The 25,643-nt window shown below is 45.5% G+C and overlaps 1 protein-coding gene across 3 annotated transcripts in view; it reads left to right on the forward strand.

Moving 5' to 3' along the window:
* neil3 (nei-like DNA glycosylase 3) overlaps positions 1 to 25,643 on the forward strand; it is a 43,535-nt gene that overhangs the window by 14,889 nt on the left and 3,003 nt on the right. For all 3 annotated transcript variants that reach the window (XM_085978294.1, XM_085978358.1, XM_085978231.1), the window contains exons 4-9: positions 1,396 to 1,609; positions 12,654 to 12,728; positions 14,925 to 15,091; positions 20,387 to 20,556; positions 21,193 to 21,640; positions 24,793 to 24,964. In XM_085978294.1, the coding sequence (XP_085834420.1) occupies positions 1,396 to 1,609; positions 12,654 to 12,728; positions 14,925 to 15,091; positions 20,387 to 20,556; positions 21,193 to 21,640; positions 24,793 to 24,964 (1,246 nt within the window). The remainder of the gene's footprint in view (positions 1 to 1,395; positions 1,610 to 12,653; positions 12,729 to 14,924; positions 15,092 to 20,386; positions 20,557 to 21,192; positions 21,641 to 24,792; positions 24,965 to 25,643) is intronic.

A 25,643-nucleotide genomic window follows, 5' to 3' on the forward strand; every position in this document is an offset into this window, starting at 1 on the left:
GCGGGTTTTCCGGCGGGGTTCCCTCTGCACACCTTCCCGAAGTGCCCCTTCTTACCGCACTTAAAGCAGGTGGTGCCTTTCGCCAGGCACAGGTTTCTGGTATGCTTCGGCTGCCCGCAGAAGTAGCAGTTGGGTCCCCGACGCGTCGCGGCTGTCGTAGGGCTTCTGGGGGGAGAGCGGGGCCCCGACGGTGTCGGGCTGCCGGGCGGGGAAGATGCCTTCCAAGATGGCAGCGCCCTTGGTGCGCACGTGGCGGCGTGGACTGCGCGGGCTGAAGAGTAGGCGTCCGAGTTTCTCTGGGCCACATCCAGGGATCGCGCTGTGTCCGCAGCCTGTTTCAGGTCCAATCCCGTTTTTTCCAGCAGTCTCTGCCGGATGTAAGTGGAGCTGAGGCCTGTGATAAAGGCATCGCGAACAAGCTCGTCAGTGTACACTGCGGCTTTTACATCTTGGCACTTGCAGTCTTTGCCAAGCGTTTTCCGGGTGCCTGGGAACTCCTCCACCGATTCCCTAGGTCGCTGTGCGCGAGTAGCGAGCAGATGCCTAGCATACACCTCATTCGTAGGCTGCTGGTAATGCGCCTTTAAGATGTCGCAGGCGGCCGGGTACGTGTCGGCGTCTTGGATGAGGGGGTAAACCCGGTGGCTTACCCAATTCCGCAGAATTCCGAGTTTCATACTCGCAGCGTCCGTTGCGCCTTTGACGGCTGCGGAATTGTCCAGGAAGAATTCCATACACATAAACCAGTGTCCGAAGCATGCTGGTCCAAATCCAAACGTTCGGGTTTCAAGAGTTGATCCATTGTGTTGAAAATTAAGTCAATAAAATTGATGTGCCTCAATAAATCCGAGACTCGATGTTAGCGAAACAAAACAAGGCTTTTATTGACTTAGAAGGTAACACACAGAGGAGAAGGTATCTTCCATCCAGAGCTCTGCCGTACTGGATGTGCTGCAGGCTGGGCCAGCTTACATAGGGGCCAGGTATGGGCGGAGCCCTACACATAGTACAATACAATGGGCCAGGTATGGGCGGAGCCCTACACATAGTACAATACAATGGTGAGGAAACGGAACAGAGGTAAGGGAAGTGAAACTGAAACCAACCACAGTCACAGGCAGTGATGAATGGAATATTTCATCACAACATGCATGTTGGGACTTTATTTTAAATTGCAGCATCAGTTGTAGCTAAAGGGAGTGCCTCTTGCTGCACTGGCATCCAGTTTCCCTAATAAATCCACTAATTAGACTACTGGGAGGGGGAAAAAAACTTTAGGATTAAAGGAATTGAGAACTGGTTGAGATTGCAAGACTGTTGTATAGAAACTATGGTACAATAAACCAGTTATATGTTGAATTAAATTTAACAGTAATATTTTCTATGATCTGTCAGGAACACTTCTGAGTGTGAGCAGAAAGTAACATTAATGGAAGAACTGGATGTTTGTTCAGCCAAGTTCAGTTGCTCCCGAGCTGAGAATGAATTGAAGCGACATGGTGCTCGCATGCTCTGTGACGTGCTCTTGGACCAGACGGTGCTGCCTGGAGTGGGAAATATCATCAAAAATGAATCAATGTTTGACAGTAGCTTCCATCCTGCTGTAAAGGTAAAAATCCTTAGGTAGCGGGGTCTGTTTTTACTTGGCCTTTATTTGAAACTAATCTGCATGTTTTAGGCCAGGAAAAATTAAATAAAGTGGTGACTTTTTAAAAAAAGTCTTTAAAGGCAAAATCTAGTAATAGTTTCCCCTTTCATATACAGGAAACTTTGTGCTATCCGGCACCCATGGGACCGAGCTACTGCCGTTTTAAAAAAAGCTCCGGATAGACCAGCGTCAATGTTATCAGATAGGAGCTTTTCATCGCAGTATCTGACCACAAACACTGTTGCTCAGCAACAGCTTGTAAACACTCGGCCCAGTAGCTTGGAAGCGTCTCTGGAAGAGCCTGCCTGTGAAAAGAATGCTAGGAGAAAAAAAAACCTAACCAAAACGGCTGCTGATTTCTGCCGTTAGATCAAAGTTGCCGGACATTCAACTTCCGGATAGCTCAAAGTTTCCTGTATCTATTTATATTGCATTTTATTTTATTTTCTCTCCTAAACACATTGGGGGGAATTTTACCTCTCGACGTGACTGGCGGGGGTGGAGATAAATTGGAAAATATGCAAAGTGCGCCTGCTTCCGTTGTAACTGCGGTGTGTTCGGCAGCGTCTAAGCAACCTGTTCTGGAGAGGCGGGTCCGCGATTATAATTTGTTAACGAGGCTCTGTTCCTCAGATTTTGGCAGCCATTTTAATTTAACACTGGTTGGCCAGGTTTCCCAGAGCTCGGGGAAAACCAGTAGCTACAGGGAGGCAGGAGCAGTCAGATCCAGTAGGTGCGTGCTTTTTACAGCGCTGCTTGTGGGCCAGGAGGAGCAGGAGCTCACCCCGCACCCCCCGGGGCTGCTCGAGCAAATCTTCTGCCGCGATCGTCTGAACTCCCGGTCCTCTCCTGATTGCCGGTCTGAACCTTCCTGGTCAGGCTCTCTTTGCCCACCAACCCACGATGTTTCCTGGTGGTTGGGGACCGTCCTCAATGGTCCCAGGCTGCGGCCTTCTACCGCTGGCTTTCCCACCGGCCAGCTTGTTGAGCTGGCTGGCTGCCGGGCGGGAAACCGAGTACAAAAATTATAAGATCCTGTCGTTAAATTCCAGGACCTCCAGGTTTTCCCCATCCCCGCAAACACACGCACCCTGCGCTCTTCCCGCCTCCCCGTAAATATTGGGGTCATTGAATCCTTTTGGGTATTGTTCAGTGGGTGCTGGCAACCTTCCAGTAGCTTGCTGAAGTAGGCTAGCTTTAAACTACATTTCAGCAGAGCCCCATGCATGCACCGCACCTTTCAGCCAGGGTTACTGGACAGTGATCCCGTGTAATTGTGACCATGGTAAACTATCCCTACTCGTCCTTCTCAACCTGTCTGCAACCTTTGACAGGGTTGACCACACCATCCTCCTCCAATGCCTCTCCTCTGTTGTCCAGCTGAGTGGGGCTACTCTCGCAGTGGGGCTACTCTCGCCTGGTTCCATTCATATCTGTCCAGTCGTAGCCAGAGAATCACCTACAATGTCCTCTCTTCCTACTCCTGCATCGTACCTCTGGATCTATCCTTGGCCCCCTCCTATTTCTCATCTACATGCTGCCCCTCGGCGACATTATCTGAAAACACAATGTCAGATTCCACATGTATGCTGACTACACCCAGCTCTACCTCGCCATCAACTCTGTTGACCCCTCCACTGTCTGATTTGGGGACAGTGTAGAGGGAGTTTTACTCTGTATCTAACCCGTGCTGTACCTGCCCTGGCAGTGTTTGATGGGACAGTGTAGAGGGAGCTTTACTCTGTATCTAACCCGTGCTGTACCTGCCCTGGCAGTGTTTGATGGGACAGTGTAGAGGGAGCTTTACTCTGTATCTAACCTGTGCTGTACCTGCCCTGGCAGTGTTTGATGGGACAGTGTAGAGGGAGCTTTACTCTGTATCTAACCCGTGCTGTACCTGCCCTGGCAGTGTTTGATGGGACAGTGTAGAGGGAGCTTTACTCTGTATCTAACCCGTGCTGTACCTGCCCTGGCAGTGTTTGATGGGACAGTGTAGAGGGAGCTTTACTCTGTATCTAACCTGTGCTGTACCTGCCCTGGCAGTGTTTGATGGGACAGTGTAGAGGGAGCTTTACTCTGTATCTAACCTGTGCTGTACCTGCCCTGGCAGTGTTTGATGGGACAGTGTAGAGGGAGCTTTACTCTGTATCTAACCCGTGCTGTACCTGCCCTGGCAGTGTTTGATGGGACAGTGTAGAGGGAGCTTTACTCTGTATCTAACCTGTGCTGTACCTGCCCTGGCAGTGTTTGATGGGACAGTGTAGAGGGAGTTTTACTCTGTATCTAACCCGTGCTGTACCTGCCCTGGCAGTGTTTGATGGGACAGTGTAGAGGGAGCTTTACTCTGTATCTAACCTGTGCTGTACCTGCCCTGGCAGTGTTTGATGGGACAGTGTAGAGGGAGTTTTACTCTGTGCTTGTCTGACATCCAGTACTGGATGAGCAGAAATTTCCTCCAACTAAATATTGGGAAGACCAAAACCATTGTCTTCGGTCCCTGCTACAAAGTCCGCTCCCTAGCCACCGACTCCATCTCTCTGCCTGGCCACTGTATGGGGCTGAACCAGACTGTTGCAACTTTGCCATCCTATTTGACCCTGAGATGAACTTCTGACCACATATCCGTAACATTGTCTGTCTCCGACCCTGCCTCAGCTCATCTGCTGCTGAAACCCTCATCCAGGCCTTTGTTACCTCGAGACTTGACTATTCCACCGCACTCCTGGCCGGCATCCCATCTTCCACACTCCATAAACTTGAGTTCATCCAAAACTCTGCTGCCCGTCTCCTAACTCGCACCAAGTTCCGTTTATCCATCACCCTTGTGCTCGCTGACCTACGATGGCTCCTGGTCTGACAATGCCTCGATTTTAAAATTCTCATCCTTGTTTTCAAATCCCTCCATGGCTTCGCCCCTCTCTATTTCTGTCACCTCCTCCAGTCCCACAGCCCTACGAGATCTCTGCGCGCCTCCAATTCTGGCCCCTTGTGCATCCCTGATTTTCATTGCTCCACCATTGGTGACCGTGCCTTCAGCTGTCTAGGCCCTAAGCTTTGGAATTAGCTCCCTAAACATCTCCGCCTCTCTAGCTCTCCTCCTTTAAGACGCTTCTTAAAACTTGGTCAAAGAAGTAAGTTTTTCTTCACCTGTCCTAATATTTCCTTATATGTGGCTCGGTGTCAAATTTTGTTTGATAACCCTCCTGTGAAGTACCTTGGGACGTTTTACTACGTTAATAGTGCTATAGAATGCGAGTTGTTGTAATGAATCCTTAGTTAATTTTATTGCCCTCCCCCCACCTCAACTTCCTAGTCTAGGATCTTTGAACATATTTGTTGCACTTCCACCACTGCCATGGCTCATTCCCACACCGCAGAATGCACTTGCCCACTGAGCTATGTGGGGAGTGTTCACAGAATCACAGAAACCCCACAGTGCAGATAGAGGCCATAGGAAATGTTTTCCATCTGCTGTGAGAAATCCAGAATCAGGCCAATGCTCAACAGCCCTGAGACTCTCAATTTGAGGTTAGGCGGAAGCTCAAGACATACAACTGATGCGGTTGAATTTATGGTTAGCCTGCGGGATACTTGTGCTGTAAAACAAGCTGCAAGGAGAATGCAGAACTTGTTCAGAGCTGTAAAAAAAAAACATTGGTATTTTAGCATTACTTCTGATGCGTATGACATTGGCACCATTTCCATAACCATTGACCCAGATCCTAATTTTCCAGCTCAGTTCTTCACTACACAAGCCTCAAGAGCTTCAAAGCTTCAGTGTAGGAATTATTCAACGCTTCAAAATCCTTTCAGATGGTGATTGTTATGGCCCTAGTTATGTATATGATACATTTCGGCACAAGACTAGCCAGTCCCATTTTCCTTTCAGTTTTTTAAAATTCTGTGGCCATTCATTTTCTGTTCTTAATAGTGTCTCAATAAGTGCAGCCAGTCACAGTCACGTCATTTGTTAAATTCTTTTCAATATTTGGTTAACCACTTGTGAAGTCCTCCATGCACAAACATGTTTGTTTTCAAATACAAGCTAACATTCTTGCCTTGAGGGCTTGTGTGGGCCAGTTTATAACCCGCATCAGTTGGTTTTGAAGTTTATAAATTATTTTGGTCAGTCTTTACTTAATTCTGGGTAATTTTGCGAAGCGACCCTCATAGAATTTCAGACTAGAGAGGTTAAATAAGAAAAAGACTTGCATTTATATAGCAGATTTCACGACCACCAGACGTCCCAAAGCGCTTTACAGCCAATGAAGTACTTTTGAAGTGTAGTCACTGTTGTAATGTAGGAAACACGGCAGCCAATTGGCGCACAGCAAGCTCCCACAAACAGCAATGTGATAATGACCAGATAATCTGTTTTTTTAGTAATGTTGATTGAGGGATAAATATTGGCCAGGGCACCGGGGATAACTGCCCTGCCCTTCTTCAAAATAGTGCCATGGAATCTTTTATGTCCACCTGAGAGAGCGGACAGGGCCTCGGTTGAACATCTCATCCGAAAGACAGCACCTTCGACAGTGCAGCACTCCCTCAGTACTGCACTGGAGTGTCGGCCTAGATTTTTTGTACTGCGAGTCCCTGGAGTGGGACTTGAACCCACAACCTTCAGAGGCGAGGGTGCTACCAACTGAGCCATGGCTGACACACTCAGGTTGTGAAACAAATGTGTACTATATTTTGTGCATGCTGTATTTATAACGGTTACTGGCTCCAAATATCAGGCTTGAAATCAGGTTCCAATCTGGTTTTGTTAAGTACAGGAGAACTTTTTTTTGCTTGTTATAATTCTTGTTGTATTGTATAGCTATAGGCAATGCAAACACACTTTTCCCTATGCAATACCTGGTCTGTTAAATTGAGATAGTAACACTTGTTGCATGTTAAAATTGTTTTAATTAGGAGATTATATTTGGATGGATATCTAGTTCTTTTTCTTGGAATGGTTTCTTTAAGAAGTGAAGAGAGAGGCTTACAAATGGCTAGTATGTGCTCTATTGTGATGCATAATGAGAATCATCACATTTTGAATGAATCAAGGTCTATATATGTTTAATATCTATATTCACAAGATAAGAAAAAGTATTCAGCCCATCGTAATTCATCCGTTGAGTTACCAATGTTCTCCTATTGTAACGTCCAATTGTGTCTCAAATGATTCCAGGATTTCCTGATACCAGTGCTAAAATTACCTTTTAACCTGTGTCCCCTGTTTCTACTCCCAGAGTTTTATTTGCTGTGTTATTCCAGGTTAACTTCTTGTATACGCTTAACAATCTCGTATACCTCCAAGATTGCTTCAGAAGTGCAGGTTTCTCCAGTCTTTCCTCATAACTCGTATCCTTGATACCAGCTATTAACCTCGTAGCTCTTCTCTGCACTTGAATATCTCTTGTTTCTTGGCGACTGGGTCTGGATGCAGTATTCAAGATACTCAGTTACCAAAAGTGCTATAAAGTTTGATCATTACCTTCTCTGATTTATATTCTACTGTTTTGGCTATAGTTCAATATCCTGTTGACTTTGTTGATTGCTGCTCTGCACTGGTTGGACATATTTAGCATTGTATTTACTCAGACTCCTAGGTCTCTTTCAGCTTCATCCTTAGCCATTTCAGCACCAGTCATAAAGTATGCATGCTGTCTTATTTTTTTTTCTTCCTATGTTTAGCCCTTTACATTTCTGTACATTAATTTTCCTCTGCTATTCTATCCACTTGCATATTTTGCCCAACTCATTGATATTTCTAAACTGCCTCTTCTGAATCCACTGTCCTTCCTTCGTTTGATATCAATTACAAATTTGGCCACTTTGCATTGAGTTTCTAAATCCAGGTCATTTATCTATCCAGGTCATTTATCTAAATTAGAAACAACAGTGGTCCCAGCACCAAATGCTGAGACACCGCCATCCTCCATCTCCTCCAACATAACTCCTGTAATGCGTACTCATTGTTTTCTCCGTTCAGCCTGTTTTGAAATTACTCGTACCTCCTCGTTGTCCATTGACTCCATCATACCGATTGTCAGTACTTCACAAATCTCCTCCCTAGTCTTTGTTAGCACGCTGGGATAAATTTAATTTATCCCTGGAGAATTATATGTTTTGAGCTAATTTAACATGTCGAGGGCTTCTATCTTTTGTAACAAATTCATTGGCTTTACGTGGAATATCCTTGTTTGGAGAGGGCAAGTTGTTTGTATCTTCACTTGTGAACACTTGGAGGAAGTAGTCATTCCTAGTTTCCACTTCTCCAGCTGCCCTATTGCTGTTACTATCTTAATTAGTTCCAAGAAGGAAATAGACAGGCTCCAGTCAACAAATAGGATTCAGGGTTATTTGAAATTCACCAAGGGAATACCGTGGATAGTTGGGCTAAATGGACCTGCCTGAAACTGTTACTGTGGCACTGAAATAATTTTTTTATTGTTCTACTTATAGCTGCTATATTTTTCCCCCCTGAATCTATCAAGAGTGGCTCGGTAGCACCACTACTGACTGAGCTGGCCGAGTCCTGAAGGACATAGCTGTCAGACCGGGCCTGCGGCAGGTGGTGAGAGAACCAACACGAGGGAAAAACCTACTTGACCTCGTCCTCACCAATTTACCTGTCGCAGATGCATCTGTCCATGACAGCATTGGTAGCAGTGACCACCGCCAGTCCTTGTGGAGACGAAGTCCCGTCTTCACACCGAGGACACCCTCCATCGTGTTGTGTGGCACTACCACCGTGCTGAATGGGATAGATTCAGAACAGATCTAGCAGCTCAAAACTGGGCATCCATGAGGCGCTGTGGTTCATCAGCAGCAGCAGAATTGTATTCCACCACAATCTGTAAACTCATGGACCGGCATATCCCTCACTCTACCATTACCATCAAGCCAGGGGACCAACCCTGGTTCAATGAGGAGTGCAGAAGAGCATGCCAGGAGCAGCACCAGGCGTACCTAAAAATGAGGTGCCAACCTGGGGAAGCTGCAACACAGGACTACATGCATGCTAAAGAGTGGAAGCAGCATGCTATAGACAGGGCTAAGCGATCCCACAATCAATGGATCAGATCAAAGCTCTGCAGTCCTGCCACATCCAGTCGTGAATGGTGGTGGACAATTAAACAACTAACGGGAGGAGGAGGCTCAACGAACATCCCCATTCTAAATGATCGCGGAGTCCAGCACGCGAGTACAAAAGACAAGGCTGAAGCGTTTGCAACCATCTTTAGCTAGAAGTGCTGAGTGGATGATCCATATCGGCCTCCTCCTGAGGTCCCCACCATCACAGAAGCCAATTCGATTCACTCCACGTGATATCAAGAAACGGCTGAGCGCACTGGATACAGCAAAGGCTGAGGGCCCTGACAACATTTCGGCTGTCATGCTGAAGACTTGTGCTCCAGAATTAGCCGCGCCTCTAGCCAAGCTGTTCCAGTACAGCTACGACACTGGCATCTACCCGACAATGTGGAAAACTGCCCAGGTATGTCCTGTCCACAAAAAGCAGGACAAATCCAATCTGCCCAATTACCGCCCCATCAGTCTACACTCAATCAGCAAAATGATGGAAGGTGTTGTCGACAGTGCTATCAAGCAGCACTTACTCACCAATAACCTGCTCACCGATGCTCAGTTTGGGTTCCGTCAGGACCACTTGGCTCCAGACCTCATTACAGCCTTGGTCCAAACATGGACAAAAGAGCTGAATTCCAGAGGTGAGGTGCGAGTGACTGCCCTTGACATCAAGTCAGCATTTGACCGAGTGTGGCATCAAGGAACCCTAGTAAAATTGAAGTCAATGGGAATTAGGGGGAAAACTCTCCACTGGCTGGAGTCATACCTAGCACAAAGGAAGATGATTGTAGTTGTTGGAGGTCAATCATCTCAGCCCCAGGACATCGCTGCAGGAGTTCCTCAGGGCAGTGTCCTAGGCCCAACCATCTTCAGCTGCTTCATCAATGACCTTTCCTCCATCATAAGGTCAGAAGTGGGGATGTTCGCTGATGATTGCACAGTGTTCAGTTCCATTCGCAACTCCTCAGATAATGAAGCAGTCCATGCCCAAATGCAGCAAGACTTGGATGACATTCAGGCTTGGGTTGATATGTGACAAGTAACATTCGCGCCACACAAGTGCCAGGCAATGACTATTTCCAACAAGCGAGAGTCTAACCACCGCCCCTTAACATTCAACGACATTACCATCGCCAAATCACCCACCATCAACATGCTGGGGGTCACCATTGACCAGAAACTTAACTGGACCAGCCACATAAATACTGTGGCTACAAGAGCAGGTCAGAGGCTGGGTATTCTGCAGTGAGTGTCTCACCTCCTGACTGCCCCAAAGCCTTTCCACCATCTACAAGGCACACGTAAGGAGTGTGATGGAATACTCTCCACTTGCCTGGATGAGTGCAGCTCCAACAACACTCAAGAAGCTTGACACCATCCAGGACAAAGCAGCCCGCTTGATTGGCACCCCATCCACCACCTTAAACATTTACTCCCTGCACCACCGGCACTCCGTAGCTGCAGTGTGTACCATCTACACGATGCACTGCAGCAATTCGTCAAGGCTTCTTCAGCAGCACCTTCCGAACCCGCGGGAGGACATGGGCAGCAGGCGCATGGGAGCACCACCACCTGCAATGTCCCCTCCAAGTTACACATCATCCTGATTTGGAAACATATCTCCGTTCCTTCATCGTTGCTGGGTCGAAATCCTGGAACTCCCTCCCCGACATCACTGTGGGAGTTACCTTCACCATAAGGACTGCAGCGGTTCAAGGCGGCGGCTCACCACCACCTTCTCGAGGGCAATTAGGGATGGGCAATAAATGCTGGCCTTGCCAGCGATGCCCACATCCCAGGAACAAATAAAACATAATATGGTAATGTGCTAATAGCAACCTTGTTTACTTTGCTTTGTTCTGTGGTCAATTGAGTTGGAACCTGGGCAGCCTTAATATGTGGCATTTTATTTGCAAAGCCATCAGTGTTGAAAACCTTCTGTTTAGCTATCAGTCTATGGATAAGTACTTCAGCAAACCTTTCCCTCAAGATATCTGTATTCAAGTACAGCAGTCATCTGTCAATCACCTTCTGGTCAAAGAGAGCAGGCAGGGCCGTATTCCTACAAGGTGTCCTTGCTCACCAGTTCTTCTCTTATGATTGTACTACTGCTTGTGTGGAGTCCTGGAGACCACTATGAATCCCCATATGTAATGGGTACAACACAGACGCTAATCCAGGTTTAATATTATTAGTAGAGTTACTGTAGCGTGTTTTAAAATTATTTTTGTGTTGAAGGAGGGAGTGCAAGTTAAAAATTCCATAACAGTGTAAATTGCTGTGTTTACTTTTAATAAACCTAAGAAGGTCCCATACAGGATACCTGCTCTATCCTGAGTTAGGTGATCTCACCCAGTGGGTTTGTACAATTGGTTTCACAATGCGGTGGAGGGGGTGGACATCAGAATTCCCAGTCCTGATTGCATCCAATGATTGTATTGACAAATGTGAAGTGATGAAGGAAAATACACATTGGAACTATAAACTAAATGTTGCTCCACAGAATGCAGGAGAAGGATTATGAGGTATTGGACAGATTGTTGAAACCATTTGCACAAGGTATGGCCGTGGTAAATAAAGGCCAATGGGATCTTGGGTTGCGTAGTGCATGGAATAGAATGTAAATCATAGGATGCGATACTGAGCCTACGCAGGTGTTATTTTGTTCCCATCTGGAGCACGGTGTGTAGTTCTGGTCACCATATTACAGGAAGGACATCCATGGCACAGGAAGAGATGCTGCAAAAGGCTACTCATCTGATGCTTAGCATCAGAACCTGAGCTATAAGAAAAGAATACAGAAGCTGAGTTTGTTTGCACTAGAGAAGACTGAGAGGGGATCTTACTGAGATACTCAAAATCCTTAAGGATATCAGCAAGTTAAACCTTGAAAAACTGTTTTATCATGTGCTTGAGAACAGCAGCAAGATGGCATTGGATGAAGGTGAATGGACAGATTCGCTATAACTGTTTCACATAGAGGCAGTGATGAGTGTTTGGGAAGGACTGCCCAGGATTGCGATCCAATCTGAAAACATCAGTAATTTTAAGAGGGAGCTGGACAGGCGTTTGAGAAAATTAATTCAGGAATACAGCTAGATAAGTGTATTGTTCTTGAACACTGGTCTGGAAATGATTCTTTCCGATCCTGTACATTTCTATGTCTCCTGTTGAGCTCAACTGTGACGAGCTCTATGTCAGCTGACAGCTCTAACTGCTCCAGCTTATCCAAGAGTAATGGCCACTTGGGTAAGTATGAGGGCGGCATTTATCCATGGAACTGAACACAGCACGAGTTGGTATCTTCAGGAGAGGCAGGGAAAGAGTAGGGGCCGTCGCTTACTGTTGCCAGGTTATCCTTTTCTCCAAAGGGCTCCTATTATTACCGAAAAACATCAAATGCTGCCTAAACAATATGCGTTCACATCTTGGCTCACGCTGGTCAAACCTCAAAAGAATTTTACTAGAAATATGGAGAAAGCTTGGCGAAATGTAGTTTATGCAAAAATTATCCACCAAGTGATATAATGGACTTGTGGGTTACATAGCGTAAATTTATTTGAGCTATTTTTGTACAAACCAAAATATTCATTACCTTCGTTTAAAAATGCGTTCATACTAAATACTGCTTTTTCATAAGCTGAGATGCAAAATAATGTAAACGTACAAAGGGGTGACAGTTGAATAATTCATTTTTGTATCAGACCTCGGTATCGCCTTTTTACAGAGGATTTCTATGACGGTCAGTCATGCTTTAAGTTGAGCTGAGCTGTGCAGTGCAGTGTATTGACAGATTTTCATTGTTCTAAAACGCTTTTAATGTGAAGCCAGTTAGTTGATTCCAGTAAGTTTAACATCAAACATCAAGCGTTAATGATTTCTACGATATACCATTATCTCAGATACATGTCCTTTCTCGTAGATTTGCCTGCTATCAGCTGAGCAAATACACCACCTTGTAAAAGTGACTCGTGACTTCACAATTCTGTTTTATAAGGTAAGAATCTGTATCTTTATTATTTGCAAAAATCAACTAAATTGTTACATGGCCTAACTCAGGAGCTCCCTCTAGTCGAAGTTGGCATAAACTTTACTTCTATACTGAGCAATGTATTGTATATATTTTTTTAATATACTATTCAAGCGGATAGCCTGGGCATGTATGGTGGTATGCGTGAAGCAGTGACAGTGTGATGGTTCACATCTAGAGTTTTCCAGGCCTCTTTGTCAAATGCTTGGGTCAAAATTCCGCATTATTAAATCTTGCACAATATAGGAGTTATTTTATCAAAAGTTGTTGTGAATTTAAAATAGGCTTGGGATTTAGATCTTGTCAAACAACTATTAATCTGTTTGAACAAACAAAATAAAATATAAAAAGGGATTATTAGTCATTTTGTTTACCAATTTTTCCACCATAGATTCCAGGATTTTTTTGGGGGTTGGTGAATCCAGAGCTGGTTCTCTTCTGACTTGTTTCAGCTAGAAAGCCTGAATTTTCCCTGGAACGTGTCATACTAGATTTAGTAATGAGTTAATCACAATTAGTTAACAAACTGACAGTAAGGGAACATCTTGCGAATAGTAACCATAATATGATTGAATTTGATAATATTGGCCCAGAAATTCGGGTCAGGGGCTTCCCGCGGGTGCAAGCCTCCGACCTGCACTTACCTAGCGCGCCGGCCGTTGAGCTGTGGGCCCGCGTGGAATTCCGATCCTGGACCTCCTCCAACTGCCGGCGTGCAGTGCTTGCGTATCCCAGGGGCGCAGTTAGTTCGATGCGTCCCCTGGGATCACGTGGGCCATGGAGAGCCAATGGTAGCAGGGAATGCTTCATTCATAAGTTTGACAGGAAGAGCTGTCAAACCTATAAATACTATAAGCCCCAAAACATCAGTAAAACCTCATAATTTTTTTTTTAATCACATAAACAATAAACTATAACTATAAACATGAACATGAAATAACTATTTTAAACAATAATTTAAATTTTTGAAAAAAATAATTACATTTTCTAACGGGGCTAAAAATAAACTTACTTTTCTTTAAAGTATTTAAAAATAAACCTGTGGAAAAAATGTTTTAATTTTAATTAATTCACCACTTACCTTGTTAAAAGCAGGCCTTGCGCCTGCTTTTTACATGTCTAACTTCTGGGGACTTAACCTTCCCGGAGAAACCTGGGAAAAAAATGTATATTCAATGCGCAGGCGCTGCCTCTCCCGCGCACGCGTTCGAACTCTGAACCCCTTCTTTCAGGGGAACGGAAGTGCCGGTTTCCCACACATGCGCAGTGCATGCACGAAACCGGCACTTTGGTTGGGCCTGCGCGTCAGTACCCCGTGCGTACTCACGCGTTGGGACCCGAATTTCTGGGCCATTAGGTTCGAGAGGGAGCAGGTCGAGTCACAAACCCAAGGTTTTAAATTTAAGTAAGGTAAACTTTGAAGGGATGGGAAATAAATTGATCACAGTAAACTGTTAATGGGTAAAACTACAGAAAAACAATGAGAAATATTCAGAGAGGTATTTGGTGCAATAAAAAATCCGTACATGCCCCTAAAAGGCAAAAGCTCCACTTGTGCAGTTAAGCAACGATGGTCAACAAATGAGGTATGGGATAGTATCAAGCTGAAAGAAAAGGCTTCCACAAATGCAAAGAAAAGTAGAAATCCAACAGACTGCACTGGAGTGTCAGCCTAGATTACTTACTCAAGTCACTGGAGTGGGGCTTGAACCCCCAACCTTCTGACTCGGAGCCAAAGCCTGGAACATTCTACTTAAGTCCCTCTGTCTTACTACCTCTCCCTTCTGCAACAGGCTGCTCAAAACTTACCTCTTTACATCATCTTCCTTCTTGTCACCATTCCTAATTCTTGTAACCCCATTTCTCGATCTCTGGGTGAAGTACATTGATTTTTTTAAATATGTTAAAGGTGCTTAATCAATGTAAGTTATAATTGAATAATCCTGTCTTCAAGCTGTTTACACGAGAAAAAAACTGCAAACTTTTACACATGGTAAATGTCAAAATCTTCACTTCAGATCCAGGACTACCACAGAGCAACACCACAGGAGATCTGAGTAATTGGCACAATTTGTGTTAAACATTGAAAGGAGATTTGGCCTCTCTCCATCAATCTAACCTATACTCTGTTATGATTTAATTCTTTTTCTTTCTACTTTTTAGTGTCATAAGATGGGGTCAGCCTTGTATAAGCATTACAGAGTATACAAGCGTTCCTCATGTGGACAGTGCAATGGTAAAATCACTGTCTGCCGCATTGGTGAGAATAACCGAATGACGTATTTCTGCTCACGCTGTCAGAAGGAAGATCCCTGTCAGGTTAACATTAGGTACTGCACATGTATGGAATATGTTAAAGTACAATGTTTACCTTTGGAAAGCTGAGCTGAGGCCAGGCAATGTGGGCATATACATCATTTAGATCAGAACCACATGACACTTTGTGAACCTGGCTGATTTGAATTTTATTACAAATTTATTTTCACTTTTGATTTTGAATTAAGAACTATAGAGCATTCCTTCAATTTATAGCTACCCTTCCATCTCCAATTAACTTTTTTTATTTTTGTGCCGGCTTCCAAATCTTGTAGTCTCCATCCATATTTCTCATTCCCTACTACTTTGTCACTTTGACTCCACTTGTTTTTACCTCTAGTTATTTCTGGCCACTTGGGGCTGGATTTTGCCAGCCGAGATGAGTTGGGGGTGGGACTGCTGCCTTCCGGGTTCTAGTCCCTCCCCCAGTGACGTCTGATGAACGCACGCTATTTTCCCTTGATTGGCCTTACTGGCCAATTAAGGGAAAGCCGGTGACAGATGGCGTCAACTGCCGAAAATTTTTTGACAAATGAATTGTCAGCATTTGACAGCTTTGAGAAGCTGTCAAACACTGCCAATCTCTGTTCTAAGGTGAGCCCTTGCACAGAAGGCTCACCAAGACTTCTCTCCTCAGCAGAAAGCAGATGGCTGTAGCATCTGAGAATGCAGCAGCCATTCTGTCATCTCTGCCTTTGAGATGAGGCACCTCCGGATCCTCAACGGTTGAAGCCTGCAGGAAGAAGCAAAGGTAAGGAAACTTTTTCTAACACTTTAGACTCACCTCTCATACTTACCTGTTCACACTTGCACCCATCACTTACCTCTACATCTTGCATTTCGACCCCTTTCACCCCCGCAGACCCACTGCTCGCCTCGCTGACCCTGGCGAGGTTCACAGCCATCGGGAAGCCTGCAGCAGAAGGCTCAAAATGGGGAAAAGCCTCAAAACTGCCTGTTAGCTATCTGTTGCCAGGCCGTTAATTGGCTCTAATCCCCTTCCCGCCTCGAGGAGACGGGTCCCTGCATGACCCGGGGAGATGTTGTGGGGGGGGGGGGGCTGGGGTTCGGTAACCGCTGCCATTTTCCCGGCAGTCCCGCCTGCTCAAGGCTGGGAAAATTCCCCCCCCAGTCCTTCTGTATTGTACTCAATTGCTTCTAGTCAGCCCTTGCCTGTCTTACCTCAGTATCTCACCAGATCAGTTTTTCCTGGTCTTTATCAATTGCTTTTGTTTCCCTTTCCCCCTCCCCCTCCTCCTCAAATTTAATTATTTTCTTCTTACTATTCAGGTATTGCTAAGCTCTATTCCCTGAGCCAATGGGGTGAACAGGTTACCCCAGCCACTGCTTATAATTTTTTTTCATTCTCGAGATGTTGTGTCACTGGCAGTTGCTACCCATCCCTAGTTGCACTTGAGAAGGTAGTGGTGAGCCATCTTGAATCGCTGCAGTCCGCGTGTTGATGGTGTTCCCACCGTGCTGTTGGCTAGGGAGTTCCAATATTTTGACCCAGTGACGATGAAGACATGGCAATATTTGTCTAAGTCAGATTGGTGTGTGACTTGAAGGAGAACTTGGAGATGATGGTGTCCCCATGCACCTGCTATCTTTGTCCTTGAGGCCATGGGTTTGGGAGGTGTTGCCGAAGAAGCCTTGATGTGTTGCTGCAGTGCGTCTTGTAGTTTGTACACATAGCATCTAAGGAATGCCAGTGGTGGAGGGGGTGAGTGTTTAGGCTAGTGGGTAAGGTGCCAATCAAGCAGACAGCTTTGTCCTGGATCAGGCTTCTTGAGTGTTGTTACAGCTGTAGCCATCCAGGCAAGTGGAAAGAGTTATATCACACTCCTGATTTGTACCTTGTAGTTGTGCAGAGGCTTTGGGGGGGTCAAGAGGTCAGCCACTCACCATTAAAATACCCAGCTTCTGATCTGTAGCCATGATATTTATATAGCTGGTGCATATCTCTTTATTTAATTGCCCACAGTAAGATGCAAGTTCACATCACAAGATAAATACAAGATGAGGAAGTTCCCATTGTCCCATTTGAGCTCATCCATGATATACCTATCAATTCATTCCATGAAAAGCGACGAGTTAAGATAGTAACTATAGGTTTTTATTGGCTAAATAACAGAGCCCACCCTCGTGGGTGATCGGTTCCAACAAGGAAGAATACTAGCCAATCAGTCACCTTTATACCTGGGCAAGCAGGCGGAGCCATGGGCGGAGTCAGCTGAGGTATGCCTAGGTATAACAGCGTGCGTGGCAAGAGGTAACCTTGTGTAGTGATAACAACAGTGTAAACAGTGATAACAACAGTGTAACAATAGTGAACGGTTGTGAACGATAACAGTGGTTTACCACATTCACCCCTTGTTTAAAATTGAGTCCGGCGGGGTGAAGTGTACTACCAGTTCGTGTATGTCAGTCTATCAGGAGGCCTCGTAAACCTTTCTGATCGGCGCGGCGGCGGTGGTGCAGTATCCGATGTTAGTGCTGGTGTCTGCGTGGTCGACGAAGGCTCCTGGGGTTCCGGCATGCCGCCTACAGGAGCTGGATTTGGGGGAGTGGTGGGGGATAACGGTGGTATCTCAGGGGTGCCCGAGGGTGCGAGGTCTCGCAAGGAGACTGTGTCCTCCTGCCCATTTGGGTATGCCACATAGGCATACTGGGGGTTGGCGTGCAGGAGGTTCACCCTCTCGACCAGGGGGTCCGTTTTATGGGTCCTCACGTGCTTCCGCAGCAGGACGGGCCCCGGAGAAGTCAGCCACGTTGGTAGCGAGGTTCCCGTAGTCGACTTCCTGGGGAAAACAAACATTTGCTCATGAGGGGTGGCGTTAATGGCAGTACAAAGCAGTGACCGGATGGAATGGAGCGCTGCCGGGAGGACTTCCTGCCAGCGAGAGGTTGGGAGGCCCTTAGACTTTAGGGCTAAGAGGACGGCCTTCCAAACTGTCGCGTTCTCTCTTTCCACCTGGCCGTTCCCCCGGGGGTTGTAGCTGGTGGTCCTGCTCGCAGCCATACCTCTCGCGAGCAGGAACTGGCGAAGTTCCTCGCTCATGAAGGATGAGCCCCAGTCGCTATGTATATAGTTCGGGAACCCGAACAAGGCGAAGAGATCGTTCAGGCATTTGATGACCGTGGTACTGGTCATGTCTGGGCAGGGGATGGCAAAGGGGAAACGGGAGTACTCGTCAATAATGTTGAGGAAGTACACATTACGGTCAGAGGACGGGAGGGGCCCCTTAAAATCGATGCTCAAGCGCTCGAAGGGGCGGGTGGCCTTGATCAGGCTTGCTCTGTCCGGCCTATAGAAATGCGGTTTGCATTCGGCACAGGCTTGGCAGTTCCTGGTCATGGTCCTGACCTCCTCGATGGAGTAGGGCAGGTTGCGGGCCTTAATGAAGTGGTAAAGTCTAGTGACCCCGGGGTGGCAGAGGTCGTTGTGGAGGGTCCGCAGTCTATCAACTTGCGCGTTGGCGCATGTACCTCGTGATAGAGCATCTGGGGGCTCGTTGAGTTTACCAGGCCGGTACAAGATATCGTAATCGTAGGTGGAGAGCTCAATTCTCCACCTCAAGATCTTGTCGTTCTTGATTTTGCCCCTCAGCTTGTTATTAAACATAAAAGCAACCGAACGCTGGTCGGTGAGGTGGGTAAATCGTTTGCCTGCCAGGTAATGCCTCCAGCGTCGTACCGCTTCCACAATCGCCTGGGCCTCCTTCTCGACAGAAGAGTGTCGGATCTCAGGGCCCTGGAGGGTCCTTGAGAAGAAGGCCACAGGTCTCCCCGCCTGGTTAAGGGTTGCAGCTAGGGCGAAGTCGGATGCATCGCTCTCCACTTGGAAAGGGATGGACTCATCCACTGCGTGCATTGTGGCCTTCGCAATGTCTCCTTTTATGAGGGAGAAGGCTGCGCATGCTTCTGCTGTCAGGGGGAAGGAGGTGGACTTCATGAGGGGTCTGGCTTTGTCCGCATAATTGGGCACCCATTGGGCATAGTAAGCGAAGAGCCCCAGGGTTCTCTTCAGTGCCTTTTGACAGTGGGGAAGGGGAAGCTCCATGAGGGGGCGCATTCTTTCGGGGTCGGGGCCGATGACTCCGTTCTCTACTACGCAGCCGAGGATGGCAAGGCGCGAGGTGTTAAACATACATTTCTCCTTATTGTAAGTGAGATTCAGCCGTTGGGCCGTACGGAGGAATTTCTCCAGATTAACATCATGGTCCTGCTGGTCATGGCCGCAGATGGTGACGTTATCTAGATAAGAAAACGTGGCCTGCAGCGCGTTCTGGTCAACCATCCGGTCCATCTCCCTTTGGAAGACCGAAACCCCGTTGGTGACGCCGAAGGGAACCCTAAGGAAGTGGTAGAGGCGGCCATTCACCTCGAAGGCGGTATACTGGTGGTCCTCAGGGCGGATAGGGAGTTGGTGATAGGCCGACTTAAGATCGATGGTGGAGAATACCCGGTACTGTGCAATCGGGTTGATCACCCACGAGGGTGGGCTCTGTTATTTAGCCAATAAAATTGATATACCTATCAATTCATTCCATGAAAAGCGACGAGTTAAGATAGTAACTATAGGTTTTTATTGGCTAAATAACAGAGCCCACCCTCGTGGGTGATCGGTTCCAACAAGGAAGAATACTAGCCAATCAGTCACCTTTATACCTGGGCAAGCAGGCGGAGCCATGGGCGGAGTCAGCTGAGGTATGCCTAGGTATAACAGCGTGCGTGGCAAGAGGTAACCTTGTGTAGTGATAACAACAGTGTAAACAGTGATAACAACAGTGTAACAATAGTGAACGGTTGTGAACGATAACAGTGGTTTACCACAATCCATCCAGAAAGACCCTACAGTCTCCTCTTCCCCTCCATTGCAGCATCTGTTTCTTAAATAATTTGAGTTTTCATCTCCACTTCTTTACCTGCAAGAGCATTCCATGTGGCGATCACTCTTTGTGTGAAGAAGAACTTGCTGAAATCTATGCTACATTTAAAGGTAGCTATGTATTCTGCTTTGAAGAGTGCATGCATAGATGTTCCATTTTAAACTGCATTGCTGGTGTTTACCACGGTTAACATAACAAGGTTAATTTTCTTTATTCGAGGTTTACATATATCTCCACATACCCTTTAAATGCATTGCCTGTAAACTAACCGTACATTTAGGGCATTGTAATTCTAGAAAATCTCAATTCCAGTAATTCTCGACGTCGTAGGTGGAATGCCACATTTTAATTCTGCAAAGATCTATTTTGCCAACTGAAACTATTTTTCTAATGCTTTCAAATGTCTGTTTTTAACAGTAATTTGCCTAAACGGAACAGCCTGATAGGCTGGGCACGTGGCTCTGGAGATTATTCCACTGACACCATTGCCAAAAAAGAGGAGGAAGAATGGACATGTTCACTTTGCACATTAATAAATGCGCCATCGGCCAAGTCGTGTGATGCTTGTTTGACACAGAGGCCCATCGGTAAGTACCAAAACAATTTTAGTCATCATTATCAAGTTCACTTAACGTTCGTACATTTGCAATTTAATGTCTCCAGTTTCTTAACTCCCTGCGGCATAGTCAGCATCTTTCAAGAGAGAGATGTATTACTGTTGGAAATGTAACGTCAAACTTCGCATGAAATTGGCCACAATGTTAATTATAGTTTTCATGTTGTTGAATTTTATGCTGTGCTATTTACACAATGAGCAATATATTAATGACTGTTTACATATTAATGACAATTTCCCCCCCACCTGTGGGACCAAGATTCTGCCTCTCTCTTTCCCCCCCCCCAGCTAAATAGTTGTATTGTAGATACTGTTGACAGTTTTAAGTGTTTGGTGCAAGCATGTAAATGAACATTGTAAACCGTTCCAGAAAAAACATCGTCAAAAGTGCAAATGAGTCCTCCTCTTGCATTTTGTTGAGCAGCTGAGAGTTTTAACACTGTAGTGAACATCTTGCTTACAACAGCTAAATTAATGCAGTTATGAAATCTCCTTCGTCTCCTCAAAAATTTAACTTGCAAAAGGGTGCATAAAAATTCTCACTATCGCGGTATTGAAGATTAATCGTGTTCAGTGATGTTAATTGTGTGTTCTGCATCTTTTAAAGAGGAAGCTTCTCTTCAGACGCCTGGCTTTGATACTGATCTCATAAAATACCCATGCAATAATTTTGGTAAGCCTCTAGTGGAATGGAAGCTGAATCGGAAGGCAGCATTTGGTACGACAACGCTGGTTCTCACATCTCTAAGGAGCTCTCGAGAGAGTCCCAGACCCACTTTCTCAGCAGAGAGTGAAATGAAAAGGAAGACTCCCTTATCTGATGGAAATCCTTCACGCCAAGCTTTGCCTTTGGTTAAGAATTGTTCTGCAAATGGAATGAACTCAAACCTCTGGATGAATAGTCCCTTTAATAATTATGCGAATCAAACGGCCAGCGATTCAGCATCATTTAGTTGTACCAACCAAAGTTCATTTCATCAGCCTGCCAAAAGAATGAAAAAGGACCATCAGTCGTCTTTCCATTCCAACACGAGTACGGCAGTTTCTGTTTTCAGGTGTGCCCTTGGACCTATCTATTTCAAATGAAATTTCAGTTGGCTGAAAGTTACTGTGGGATGTCAGTATTCACAGAATCACAGAAACCCCACAGTGCAGATAGAGGCCATTTCGGCCTATCGAGCCTGCACCGACACATATCCCACCCGAGCCCCGTAACCCCTACACCAACACATATCCCACCCTATCCCCGTAACCCCATGTATTTAATCCCCCTAACACTAAGGGTCAATTTATCATAGCCAATCAACCTAACCCGCACATCTTTGGACATCTTTAAAGTAAGCTAACTGCTTGATAGGTCATCCAAAACTCTGCTGCCCGTGTCCTAACTCGCACCAAGTCTTGTTCACCCATCGCCCCTGTGCTCGCTGACCTACATTGGCTTCCGGTTAAGCAGCGCCTCGATTTCAAAATTCTCATCCTTGTTTTTAAATCCCTCCATGGCCTCGCCCCTTCCCATCTCTGCAATCTCCTTCAGCCCCACAATCCCCCGAGATATCTGCGCTCCTCTAATTCTGGCCTCTTGAGCATCCCTGATTTTAATCGCTCCACCACTGGTGGCCGTGTCTTCTGTTGCCTAGGCCCTAAGCTCTGGAATTCCCTGCCTAAACCTCTCCGCTTCGCTACCTCTCTTTCCTCCTTTAAGGCGCTCCTTAAAACCTACCTCTTTGATCAAGCTTTTGGTCATCTGCTCTAATTTCTCCTTATGTGGTTTGGTGTCAAATTTTTTGTCTTATAATACTCCTGTGAAGCACCTTGGGACGTTTTACTACGTTAACGGGGCTATATAAATACAAGTTGTTGTTGTTGAGTGGCATGCCTTTCACACTTCTGGGCCTTTCACACCTTGGGCATTATTTTACATTTTCTTAAAAAAAAAGCAGCCCATCTTAACACAGCTGCTCCTGCCAGTCTCCATTGCTGCCTTTGATCAGATATTATGATGGATACATTATTACATCTATCCTTCTGTAACATGATTTTTGTGGAAAATAAATCCGGATAGTGTCCTCAATTAGTGAACTGTTTAATTGATATCTGGGCAGCTCTTAAGTTAAGTGGCACAGAATCTGACATTATTTCTCCCGTATATATGCAGGAGATAAAACCTGCACGGTGGTGTGATTTGCACACCAGATATTAGCGGGTTTTGTGTTTTATGAATAGAAATTTTTAATTGCAGATTTACTGTTTCATATGTTAGTAGATGTATTGAATATTCCACCAGCTGTATGTTAAAACATTATTACTCCTTTTAAAGTACATTTAGAACATGGCAGCTGTATGCCTTAAATAAACTTAAGAGCACATTAAGAGCAGTTATTTTCAATTGTGCTATCGGCGTAGCAGAAAGGCTCATACAATGTTCATTTTCAAGATAGATGTCTATTAAGTGAGTGTTCCAGTGGGCTTCCTTGATTAGCTCAGTGGATTAAATGGACTACATGGGAGATGATGAAAGAGCTAGAATTTATATCACAACCTTAGGGTGTCCAAAGCACTTCACAAGCAATGGATTACTTTTAAAGTTCAGTAGCTGTTGTGTAGCTAACTGTGGGAGCTGATTTGCGCACAGCACGGCCCCATAACAGAAAATGAGCTAAATAAGCATAAATAATCGCCTCTTGGGGTGGCGCCTGATATCAATGTGCACAAATCGAAAAGGATTTTGACGAGCTTAATCAGTGGCCGGAGAAATGGCAGACACAATTTAATACGGCGAAATGTAAGGTTAGGAAGTTTGACAGAGGGAAGGTTGATGTGGATTATGTGCTAAATGTGAATGTATTTCGGGTATCGGAGCTGGGGTCGGGGGGAAGGTGGGGGTTTAGTGGACAATGTCATTAAAACCATCTGCAATATTCCCAGGCTGTTTTTTTTTTTTTTTTAAACTAGCGGAAAGTTGGGATGCACAGCAAGGGGTGTAACATCCAGACCCCATCTGGAGTACTGGGAGAGTATTGGTCTCCCTAATTCAAAAAGGATATGAATTTATTGGAGGGGGCGTAGAAAAGAGCTACGCAGCTGGTCCCAGAGTTGAAGGGAATTAAAAAATGAAAGATTGCCGATCCTGGGTTTTTTCTCTTGAAAAGAGAAGACTGAAAGGGAATATGATAAAAATGTAAAAGTTTGGACGAATTAGCAAGTTTCTGGCATGTACAGAGTTTAAGTACAATGGGTCATATTTACAAATTAACATAGCAAGAATTAGGAGCAGAAGTAGGCTATACGGCCCCTCGAGCCTGCTCTGCCATTCAATAAGATCATGGCTGATCTTTAACCTCAACTCCACTTTCCCGCCCGATCCCCATATCCCTTGATTTCCCGTGAGGGCAATGAAAGGATATAGGAGGTACCTTTTTACTATAAGTGTGGTATATATGTGGAACAGATTACACCATGGGTGATGGAACCATAAACCTTAATGGGTTTCAAAAAGGATCCAGACAGATTGTGGTCGATAAATGGAATTCAGGGTTATTGGAAAGGCACCAGGGGGGTATTGTTGATGGGTGGGCTAGATGGGCCGAAGGTCTTCTCCTGCCTGAAGCTTTTGCTATGTAAAAGTCTGACTGGGCTCCAGCTTCTTATTGCTACCTATTGGTCTCAATGTACGTGGACATCGGTTGAGGACATGAGTGGACATAACTGATTTTGCTTCGGTATATTGAAGGCACTATAGGCACTGCAATTGTGTTATTTCAGAATGAATTCTTTTACATCACTCTAAAGGCAATATGATGTCTAACAGCAGAGATATGAAGGTCGCTGAGAGTGCCGTTATTTTCCTGCTGTTTAAATTGAACGAGTTTTAACAGATGGGAGAGAAATGACTATAGGAATAGTTTTAACAGCAAGGGTTTGTAAACCAGAAGATGCATTTGTTTTCTTTACTTTCACTCCTTAGTAAGTTCGAATGACAAACTAACATCCTAGACTGTGAATCATTTTAAAATGTCATTTTAGAATTATTCATAGTCTGGAGATGTCGTGCTGCCAAATAGTGATATTTCTCGCCCTTCAGTCCTGCTGGCTGGGTTGTCCAGCAGGCATTGAGCCCTGAAATTGCACAAAAAGGCAGTTTTATTGCATTGTTTTGATAAAAGTATGTGGTAGAATTAATTTTTTTAATATCTTGTGTTCCCAGGGACTCTGTTAATATGACTGATGGTACTGCTGCTGTAAATCCTGAAACCCCATGTTGCAAAAAGCACAGTCGCCCCTGCACACTGAGAGTGGTCAAGAAAGAAGGTGACAACAAGGGGAGGCAGTTCTATGCGTGCTCCCTACCTCGAGGACCCCAGTGTGACTACTTTCAAGTGAGTATGCTGCTCTACGCTAGTGGAGTCTAAATTACCTGACATCATGGAAGTGTCACTCCTACTGGATGATTGACACTCCCCCCAAATATGCTGCTGATTGCTGCTGTAAATATTAAGTGTGCTGCCACTACCCACTTCTGCACCTCCCCGCTGACTCAAAGCTCCTCCCACATACCTGCTTGTGATTCCAGTCACTGGACCTGCCATTGATTGAAGAATGACAGCCAAAATGCTCCCCACAGTGACGACCACAGGCCCTCCTGTTTCAGAGCTGGGGCTGCATTCAGCTTGCGCTCTGCTTAGCGGGACAGGACCTCATTGAAACAAGTGGGCTCTGTATTGATTTTCATGTCAACAGCTCCCCTAAGATCAGCACTGCAGAGGCTGCCAACAAGATTGCTGAACGTATACTACCTTTAGCACGCCCCTCTGTAGTTGCGTTGGCTTTGGGGGACCATTTTACGGCTGTCTTTCTCAGTTTTGTGGCAGATTTGGCAGCTGGAATTGCAGACGATTGCATGGGGGACTTTCAATGGTGAGAGCGAAAGAGATGTGACGAGAAAAATGCTGCTGGTTTTGAAACCTGCTGGCCATCAATTTTCTGTGAAAATTCTCACCGGGTAATCAAGAATGCCGAAAATTTGAGGTTACACTGTTTCGTAATCAATTGAAGCAA

This window comes from Somniosus microcephalus, chromosome 1 (assembly GCF_052327205.1).
Source record: "Somniosus microcephalus isolate GS21.2 chromosome 1, FLI_Smic_1.0, whole genome shotgun sequence".
In the NCBI taxonomy this organism is placed as follows: domain Eukaryota; kingdom Metazoa; phylum Chordata; class Chondrichthyes; order Squaliformes; family Somniosidae; genus Somniosus; species Somniosus microcephalus.